This window comes from Petromyzon marinus, chromosome 46 (assembly GCF_048934315.1).
Source record: "Petromyzon marinus isolate PM22_M1 ecotype Great Lakes invasive population chromosome 46, UKy_Petmar_22M1.pri1.0, whole genome shotgun sequence".
In the NCBI taxonomy this organism is placed as follows: Eukaryota; Metazoa; Chordata; class Hyperoartia; order Petromyzontiformes; family Petromyzontidae; genus Petromyzon; species Petromyzon marinus.
In genome coordinates, this window is record NC_133712.1 from 13569446 (window position 1) to 13580330 (window position 10885).

The window sequence follows — 10885 nt, forward strand, 5'->3', positions numbered from 1 at the left end:
TTCTCCGGGTCCTCTTCCCAGCCAAAGCAAAGCACTCGTTGTTGAAACTCAAAGGTAGAGCGCGAGCGCCTCGCAGTACAGAAGGTTGCGAGTTCAAATCCTGGTTGGGGGGGAGTTCACTCAGCCCATCATCCCTAACCTACCCCAGGGTCAATAAACTAAATACCACTTTATGGGCAAGTCGACACTTTCTGGATAGACTGTCCCGCGTCACGGGGATGTGGAATTTCCACCACTGGCTCTGCAGGGATCTTAGACAGCGGATGATCATCAATGCCTCAACGCTGATCGTTTGAGCAGCAGCTGATCACTTGGACTGGAGTCTGATTTTTTCGTATGACTTTTCAAGAGCAGGGAGCGCTGAACAACATCACCGGGGTCGTCTCGCGCGAGAGTTTTTTCATCTCCGTTAATTTAAAGAAGGGAAAAAGAAGACTGAAGTTACAATAGAACCCCTCTTAACGACGGCGATTGGTTCCACGAAACCGGCCGTTAAGTGATTTGGTCGTTAAGCGAGTATAGGAAATGCAGCCACACCAAGAACTCTAGAGAGACGTTTCCACTTTCAATGCCCCCCCCCCATCCCAAGGTCATGAATGAATGGGGACGTCGCTGATTGGCCGAGGCATGGTCAAAACCGCTTTGGGGCTCGCCGATTGGCCGAAATTTCCAGTCGCGTGCTCGTCGCGAGCCCGTCGTTAACAGAGGAATGGTCGGTAAGCGAACACTTTGGGCTCTATGGAGGTCCGTCGTTAAGCGATTAGTCGTGAACAGGGGTGGTCGTTAACAGAGGTTATACTCTACACTACTATACATGACACTACTATACACTACACTATACACTACACTAGAACATTACACTATACAACTACTATACACTACACTATACACTACACTATACACTACACTATACATTACACTATAACATTACACTATACAACTACTATACACTACACTAATTATACTACACTATACATTACACTATACACTACACTATGAACTACTATACATTACACTATACACTTCACTATAACATTACACTATAAAACTACTATACACTACACTAAATATACTACACTATACACTACACTATACAACTACTATACACTATACTATACACTACACTATGCACTACTATACATTACACTATACACTACACTATAACATTACACTATACAACTACTATACACTACACTAAATATACTACACTATACACTACACTAAATATACTACACTATACACTACACTAAATATACTACACTATACACTACACTATACACTACACTATAACATTACACTATACACTACACTAAACACACTACACTATACACTAGACTATACACTACACAATTATACATGACACTACTATACACTACACTAAATATACTACACTATACTATACACTACACTATGTACTACTATACATTACACTATACACTACGCTATAACATTATACTATATAACTACTATACACTATCTTCTTTGGTTCTTTCGGTAAAGCCACGTAGAATGAGAATAAAATAATAAATTGATAAAATAAAATAACACAATAATATATACTACACTATACACTACACTATGCACTACACTAAATATACTGCACTATGCACTACACTAAATATACTACACTATACACTACACTATACACTACACTATGCACTACTATACACTACACAACTATACACTACGTCACTGACGTACCGCTGACAGGTCTTTGCAATTACGTCGTCGGAAAAACCGATTCAGGGATCGACGGCGTCGAACATAATAAAATAGGAACCGATCCGATTCCCCGATATGGTATTCCGATGGGTGAATCGAATCATTGCAATTCTCTTTAGATTCCATCACCGCCGTCGTAGGAATCGACTCTAACCAAAACAAGAAAAACGGAATCGTTCCAACCTCTGATTCATGTCAACTCTGTTTAAAAAACAAACGCCCTAGGGGCATTTCTAACAGACCCTCCACGCTCGTAACCCACACTGTTGTATCCGCTAAGCGCCCATGGGGCGTTTGTGATTCGCAACTTGTTTCGGGTATACCGGTGCGTGGCACACACACATGGGCTGGCTGCTCGGGGTGAGGCCTCAATGCTGCCCCGGCTCCGCGTTCTGAGCTCCCCGCTCCGTCTCCTCTCGGCTGGGCCCCCGCTCCCGCCTCGCTGCATCAGCGGCGGCAGAGCAGCAGCGACGGCGACGCCATCGGGCACCATGGACCGCGTGCGCGTGAGACGCGTGGACGGCGAGGACACCATGACCGTCGCCTTTCCCTGGGGGGACGAGGGAGACAAAGGCGGCCGGCGCCAGGTGCAGCGGTCGCAAGCGGAGGCGCTGAGCCGGGCGCTGGCTCGGATAGCCGGCGGGAACAAGAAGGACAAGAAGACGGCGCAGGCCTTGGCCAAGAAGCGGAAGGGGAAGAAGATCGGCGAGATGACGGGAGAGGGGGGGCGGCAGGGGCAGCAGCAGCAGGGGCACCAGGGGCAGCAGCAGCAGCTAGAGGCGAGGCTCCTCTACCAGGGCTACCCCGTGGACCCGGCCACCCCGAACGTGGCAGCGTGGAGAGACGGCGCCGTGCTGGAGATCGGCGGCCGCCGCTTCGCCGTGGACGTGAACGTGCCCGCCGTCACCTCGCTCTCGCTGCCGGCGGCCATCATGGCGGGCTTCCCCGTCTTCCCCACGGTCGAGGTGGAGTTCGGGAACGCCGCCGCCGCCGAGCTGCGATGGTCGTTGGAGGACGCCGGCGAGGGGGAGAAGGAGGAAGGCGAGGCGGCGGCGCCGGCGGCGCCGGTGGCGGCGCCGGTGGCGGCGGCGGCGGCGGCGGCGGCGGCGGCGGCGGCGGCGGAGGGAGTCCTGGAGGTGGTGTGCCGGGACGCGGTGTTCACGCCTCACGCGGGGCACGTGGGCAAGAGACTGCGGCTGCGATGCGTCCCCAAGGATGGAGAGAGGTGAGGGGGGGGTGGTGAGGGGGGGGGTTGAGTTGGTGAGGGGGGGGGTGAGTGTGTGTGTGTGGGCTCGAGGTTCGCTTTAGAGCAATGTGTTCTTCACTGCAAAGCCCGCGGGCCACTGGCGGCCCCCGGTGGCCTTAAGTGCAGCCCCTGACAATACACACAAGTGAAAACACCCCCCATCATCATTATCGTGCTGCTGTCAAACCCCCAATGGTTTTAAATGGTGTGGCGGCCCTCACACTGATGATGTTAAGGTTTCAGTGGGGGCTGATTTAGTGGTCAGGGTTGGGGGTATGGTTGGATGTTAAGAAATGACTTGGGGTGAGCGGTGTGGGTTGAGGATTAGGATGTGGACTCGTGGTTAGAAGTCGTCATGTAGATTAGGGGTCAGGGGTTACGGTATGGGATAGGGTAGGAGTTGGTGCGCACAGCCCTCCCATCATTCCCTGCCTCCCTCCCACCCTCTCAATGACAAACACGTATCGGGGAGGCCTTCGCCCATCCAGCAGTGGATCGATCGTGGCCGACGTTTGGCCATGTGATGACGATGGCTGACAAGATCCCAATTGATGCCCCCCTCCCACTTCCTGGTCATCTGCTCAGGTGCGGGGACCCCGTGGAGGTGACCTCGCCGAACCTCGTCCAGGCCGGGCCGGGCCCGTGCCTCTGCGACGCGCGTCACGCCTACACGAGGCTCCCCGTGGGCCGCGGCCGCCTGCGTGCCGTCTCCTACAACGTGCTCGCCGACGTGTACGCGCAGACGGAGGTGGCGCGCACGGAGCTCTTCCCCTACTGCCCCGCGTACGCGCTCGGCCTCGACTACCGCCAGAACCTCCTGCGCAAGGAGCTGGCCGCCTACAACGCCGACGTCGTCTGCCTGCAGGAGGTGGACAAGAACGTGTTCGCGGACGGGCTCAGGCCCGTCATGGAGGCGTTTGGCATGGAGGGTGGGTTGGCCGCGTGGGCGTCGCAGAGTGGCGCTGCGGATGGGCCCCGACACCGGGACGCGGGGACGCGGGGGGGGTGGGGGGTGGTGGCGACGCGTTCGCCGGTTGTCGCAGAGGTTCGCGGTTCGAATCTGGCGCGTGCCGCCCCCCGGGTTAATGCCGCGGTGCGGTGCTGGTGGCCGTAACATCCCACGCGCGCCGCCCGCTTCGCCGTGGACGGTAAAAGATCCCGTTGGCCTCATCAAATCAGAATTGTAGAAAAATACCCGCGATTTCCCGGACTCGGTCGGGATCGCGCACGCAGGAGCTGTCATCGCTCGCTATTGGCAGCAGACTAATTCACACTCGCAGGCCCCAGTGCCGAAATCACCTTACGGGGACAGCTGCCACTCAGGGGTGCGGGCCCCTTGCATGTTTGACATGAGATGTGTGAGGCGCTTTGTGTTGCTGAGGCATTTAAGCACCAAATAAATTAGATTTTTTTATTATTATAATTCACAACTTTGGGGGGGGGGGGGGTAGCTGGAGATGTCAAGGTAATGTGGTTGGTGTGGTTACCTGATTATAATTCTGTGACCCCTGACACTTGACTCCGAATTATTGCCATCACGAGCTTCATCTGCACGTCCGATTAACGCGGCTGTTTCATGCGGCGCGGAAGAAGTTCAACATACACACGTACATCTTAATCTATTATGATCCTAACTCTGACGTCCACCCTAATCCTAGTCCCTAACCCCTGACGTCCAGCCGGTTGGCTCAGCCGTCGAGTGAAGGGCTCGCAGTTGGATCGTCACGAGTTCACATCCTGGTTGCGGAGTTGACTCGTCCCATCATGCCTCCGGGGTGAATAAAATAATCATTTTGTGGGGGAGTCGACGGTGGTTGTCCTATGAAGAGACCCACCCACCCCCCCCCCCATCATAGGAATGTGCAATTTCCACCACTGACCCGGGGCTGTAAACAATGCTCAATAGTATTCTATAGCCTTTTGTCAATCCACTGCTGGATGAATGTCTCATCAAGTCAATAGCTGCTGCATTTAAAAAGTCTACATGACTCCTACCATCACTACTAATACTACTACACAGCCCTAGCTTTATCTACTGTTGGATGAGGGCCTCCGTACACTTCTGAAAAATAAGTGAATACCTCAGCGGGCTTTGCCTGGTAGGATGGGGATGGTTTGTTTACCTTTCTTGTACTGTGGACGACCGTCATATTTTTGTATTTGTTGTTGTAACGTTATTACCCGCCCCTCCTAGAAATCTGTGAAAAAGAGCTTTATAGCTCATCGGATTCCCCCAGTGGCAATAAATATTCTTTTTCTGATACTGGACCACACTGGTCCGTGCAGGTTGGTGAAGGGAGAGGCGCCCTCACCGGATTAAAGAAAATACTCTTCCAACTGGAAGTCAGACCATGACGGGTGCCTCTACTTTGACTGACCGCTAGGAATTTACCGCATGAAGGAGCGTCAGAAGGAGGGGCTTGCCACGTTCTTCCGAAGCGACCGCTTCCGCCTTGTGTCGCGGCACGACGTGACGCTGGCCGTCGCGCTGCAGGGCGACCCTGCGCACGAGGAGCTGCGTCTAGCCCTCCAGAAGAACCCGCGGCTCTACCGTGTGCTCACACGACTCGCCACCGAGCTACAGGTACCAGCACCACGGGCCCGTGGGGTGGCGGGGGGTGACGAGGGTTAGGGAGAGGATGTGGTAATGTGGGGGTTGAGGATCTGGTCACGTGATTTTTTCGTGGGTCAGTTTAACACGTAGGCTTTCGCGACCAATATTATTCATAATAAAGGTTTTTGGGTTAGATCGCGTTATTTATAAATGTGTCGTAACCCTCCACCACCCGACACGGCCAATCGGCAAAAAAAGTGTCACGTTGACAAAAGACAATTAGTTCACTACTTTAGCCCACAGGTGTGTTGAAGAGTGAATCCACAACATTTACAGTTTGAATACGACGTTTCGCTGGTAATTACATCCAGCATCATCGGGCAATTTGCCAGAATGGTAAAGCCCTCACTTGCTCTCGGTCTTAAATAGAGCAGCAGGGTGACGTCATCATTTAACTCATTTCAGGTGCAGTGATTTGAGGCGGAGGGGGGGGGTATTGTAATTATATAATCGATTGTTGACAAGCATGTTCTGCCACTGCCGACAGTTGTATTTGAGATCATTTAATATTTCTTTGGTGTTCTTTTAGTCTTATACTGATGTTACGTCCCGTCTGTCCAATATAGCATTTGCCACATAAACAATTAATCCGATATACACCTTCTGCTGATAATTTAGGTAATTCGTCTTTAGTGCACGATACTAGTTTTAGAATTTTGTGTACTGTACCAAATCTTACTGTTATGTTTTGCTTTTGCAAAACACGGGCTAATTTGTCAGTTACTCCTGAGATATATGGAATTTTAATTGTTTTAAGAATCTGATCGCTTTCAGCAGTGTTGCTTTGCGATCGTGATTTGGCATTCAGTGCTCTGTTAATTTGAGTATTATTGTAGCCATTCTGTCGTAATGCTTCTTTAACGTGTTTGATCTCTCTCACTAGACTTTCACCATCTGACACTGTTTTAGCCCGATGTATGAGCATCTTAATAAGAGAGGATTTCTGAGCTGGATGATGATATAATCACAATAACACACATTACAACTAATTACTACTCTACAACTCATTACTAATCATAACCATTGACTGATTACCAATCGATTATATAATTACAATACCCCCCCCCGCCTCAAATCACTGCACCTGAAATGAGTTAAATGATGACGTCACCCTGCTGCTCTATTTAAGAGTCGTATTCAAACTGTAAATCTTGTGGATTCACTCTTCAACACACCGGTGGGCTAAAGTAGTGAACTAATTTTCTTTTGTCAACGTGACACTTTTTTTGCTGATTGGCCGTGTCGGGTGGTGGAGGGTTACGACGCATTTATTAATAACGCGATCTAACCCAAAAACCTTTATGAATTTTTTGTGGGTGTTGGATATGTTGTGTTGTTGTGATGGTGTGGAGACGCCGGGGTGTGGTGATTCCACGGTGTGGAGGCACAAGTGTGTGCTTCTGTGCTGATCTGTGGATGTCCCCCACAGGTGTCTGTTCTGCAGTCGCTGGAGGACGAGCGCAGGAGGTTGATAGTGGCCAACACTCACCTCTATTGGCACCCCAAAGGTGAAGCCCCTTACACACACCGCACAGGGCGTGCGTGGTGAAGCCTGCGGAGCTTTGGTGAATTTATTCGTCTGGTTATGAACGCTGTTATTGTTGACAACGTCCATCGCCCCCCTCCCCTCGTGTAAAATATAAACAATCCCCACTGGAGGACATTTTTTTACGGTGAGAGGCAGCACCTGCAGTGGCTGCAGGGGTCAGGTGAACCTCGTACGTGTACCACATGTGCCATCGAGACACCCCAAAGGTGAGGCCCTTTACACTACGTGTGCGCGCGTCCGTTGCAGGCTCCCACGTGCGTCTCATCCAGGGCGCCGTCGCCCTGCGCCACCTGGAGCTGCTGGTGTCCTCGCTGGCACCGCCCGCCCCCGCTGCACCGCCGCCGCTCCTCTTCTGCGGAGACTTCAACAGCTTCCCCTCGTCGGGCCTCGTCCAGCTGCTGACCACTGGCCACGTCGGCGCCAGCCACCCGGACTGGAGCGCCAGCACGGTGCCGGCCGAAGACGACGATGGGGCGGAGGAGACGGAAGCCGGTGCTGCTTCTTCAAACGAGAGCGATGGCGGCGACGGGATTTGCGGGCGGGCGCCGGTCGCCCTGGATCTCCGGCACGAGCTGGCGCTGTACAGCGCGTCCGGCGAGCCGGAGTTCACCAACTTCGTCGCCGGGTTCCGTGGCTGCATCGACTACGTACTGGCGTCGCGCGCGTCGCTCGCGGCGGAGGCGGTGGTGCCGCTGCCGGGCCTGGACGAGGTGCAGACGTACACGGCGCTGCCCAGCGTGGTGCACCCGTCCGACCACCTCGCGCTCGTATGCGACCTGCGCTTCTGCGATTGAGGCTTTGCTGACGCCGGCTCCGATTAATAGCGCTTTTGTGACTGTCAATGGCGTCTCCAGCCATGGCACTGGTATTGGCTGCGGTGGTTTCGGCGACGGCGATGGAAGTGGAGCCGCCGATGGAGCCGCCGATGGAGCCGGCGGTGGCAGCGGTGGTGAAGCCAGTGGTGGCAGCAGTGAAGCCAGTAGTGGCAGCGGTGGCGTGGGTGAAGCCACAGCGGTGGCAGTGGTGGTGGTGAAGTCGGCGGTGGCGGTGGTGAAGCCGGCGGTGGCAGGGGTGAAGCCAGCGGTGGCAGCGGTGGTGGTGAAGCCGGCGATGGCAGCGGTGGTGAAGCCGGTGGTGGTGAAGCCGGTGGTGGTGAAGCCGGTGGTGGCGGAGCCGGTGGTGGCGGAGCCGGTGGTGGCGGCGGTAGTGGTGAAGCCGGCGGTGGCAGCGGTGATGGCAGCGGTGATGGTGAAGCCGTTGGTGGCGACGAAGGAGCTGGTGGTGGAACTGGTGGAGCTGGTGTTGAACCTGGTGGCAGCGACCATGAAGCCGGGGATGGAGCTGGTGGTGGAACTGGTGGCGGTGACAATGGAGCAGATGGTGGAGCCAAAGACGGCGGCGCTATCATTGCTACCATCACTCGCGTCAATGGTGCTCACAATCGCACAGCCGGTGCTATCTCTTCCGCGACTCCAGATGCTGGCACTCGCAGTGGCATTCCCACTCGCACTCCCGAGTGACTTTCCTATCATCATCTACACCACCGGCGTTATTGGTTCCCTTGTCAATAGCACCCGAGTCATTAACACTGTCGGTGAACTTCTTGCCGTCATCACTTGCACCACTGGCGCTAGCGGTGACTTTGGTCACGCGATTGCTCACCAGGTACCCTTTCGGTAACCTTCCTGCCATCATCACTCGCACCGGTGGCACCACCACTGACCTCCATAACACTATCGCTCGTACTACTGTTGATATTAATGACCTTTTTGCTAGCATCACTCCCATTAGTCGCGCTTTCGGTAACCTTGGTGTCACTATCAATGACATTATCCCCATCGGAGTCTCCATCGGTGACGCCATTGTTGGTGCCTTCACTTGGGCCGTCGCTGGCAACAGATATGGCACCAGACAACACTTTAGTGTTTGCACGTCTCTACCAGCTAACCGAGAGGACAGTGCGAAATGCGTTGTTCAGAATCGTGTTGAGCCACCTTGCCAGATGGTGGAGGGCGGCATGTGCAGGACTAATAAATCCCGTCACGTGACCTGGAGACGCGACGTCTGTGTGTGCACGTGTTTGCGTGGAGCGGTAGTGTCACGGTTAGCCCGCAGCGCTACTAACCCAGCGACCCGAGTTCAATTCCCGCTCAAGGCCAACACCAATGACAATTATCTGGACCTCCTCTGGGCCTTACCTGGTGTGTAAACATCCCCACTGAGGAGGCAAAGGCGGCCCGGGCATGGTGCTGCCCACCCACCCCCTCGTGTGCTGTGCCGGCATTCATAGGTTTTCGCTAACAGCGCTTGCCCCAACAGTCTGGTTCAGGCTATGCGGGTAATATTGGGCTTTGTTGTGTGCGTGTCCGTCTCTTCATTTGGAGTTTCACTCGCTTAGGTTTCATTCACGCGGAGCGGCGGTCCAGTGGTTAGAGCAGTGTTCTGAACCCGGCGACCTCTGATTTGATTTCTGGCTACGATTGACATCAGTGGCGAGTGATATCTCAACCGATGCGAGGGGCTTTCTCCTTGTACCAAAGACGGCACTGGCCAGCGTGGTGAAGTATGGTCACACAACCGCTGTACTACTGCGGAAGACTTTTCACGGCTTGTGCTGTCCAGCTCTCTTCAAGAAGCTCCCCGGAACTTCGCAGCGGAACGTCTGACAACGCGCCGAACGACGTTGCCATCCAACACAAGAACTCGTCCGGAGGTGCTGCACAGCCCCCTGCGACCAAACCGCATAGAGAGGCTCTCGTCCAGCAGTGAATCGACAAGGGGGGGGGGGGGGGGGGGCGGCGACGCGGGCCCACGGCCTGTGCAGCGAGGGCCTGGTGAGGCGCGCAGGATCGTTCGAAGCGGTGGCCCCATCGATGGCTTGTCGGCCAAGACTGCATTATTATTATTATTACTACGACTACCGGAACAAGGGACAAAGTCGCAGACGGAATTGCCTACTCGGGAGTTGCCTCCTCTACTCGGGAGTGTACGGCGGCACGTTGTGCGAGTTTTTATTTTATAAAAATGACAACCGAACAAATCGACGGCAGGGGGAGGGGGGCCGCGGGGATATGAAGACGACGACTGCTTCAGTGGCAATGAAATCACAATTCTGCAGATTAAGGGGGGGGGGGGGTGTGGGGGGACAGTGTGGGGGGGAGGAAGCTGGGAGCGGAGCTGGCAGTCAGCATGGTTTCCAAACCGGCGAAGGTTTCCGGGTCGATTCGGTTGATGATTTCCTGGAGCAGACGCTCTGGTGGTGGCACTTGGTGGGACTTGGTGGGGCGGTGGGGGGGGTTGGTTTTCTTCCCGGGGGAATCAACCCCCCCCCCCCCCCCAGGGGGCTTATTTTCAGCCCCCGGGGGTTTTTCTGGACCCGGCACACCACATCCAGTATAGTTCTCGCAAATGCAGCAACCACAATTCGTCACGCGCCACAGACTCCCAGCAAAACCTCATAACGATTCCTCCTGATATTGAGACGAACCCAAAACAGATATCGGGTGGCGCCAACTCTTTGTTTACTTCGTTCTCCCAGCAAACCAAAACAAATGTTGGTTTTCTTCCTGGTAAAATTACACCGCCCCCTCCCCCCCCCCCCCCTGCCGCTGGTGGGGAAGGCTGACCGGGTTAGGGGAGCCTAGAGGTTCGTCAGTCAGGTCCAAGATGAGGATACCAGGCGGACGCAATGGACAAGTGCCAGCCTCAGCCGGCAAGCAAGGCGAGCCAGCTGTTTAACGAGTGGAAAGTCGTC

The 10885-nt window shown here is 54.2% G+C and overlaps 1 protein-coding gene across 1 annotated transcript; it reads left to right on the forward strand.

Annotated features, from left to right (window-relative positions):
• Positions 1–2006: 2006 nt before the first annotated feature.
• PDE12 (phosphodiesterase 12) lies at positions 2007–9185 on the forward strand. The gene is made up of 5 exons (XM_032971572.2): positions 2007–2947; positions 3554–3897; positions 5353–5552; positions 7012–7090; positions 7378–9185. Exons 1-5 carry the CDS (start codon positions 2094–2096, stop codon positions 7923–7925), a joined length of 2025 nt encoding a protein of 674 aa, XP_032827463.2. The 5' UTR covers positions 2007–2093; the 3' UTR covers positions 7926–9185.
• The last annotated feature ends 1700 nt before the right edge of the window (positions 9186–10885 follow it).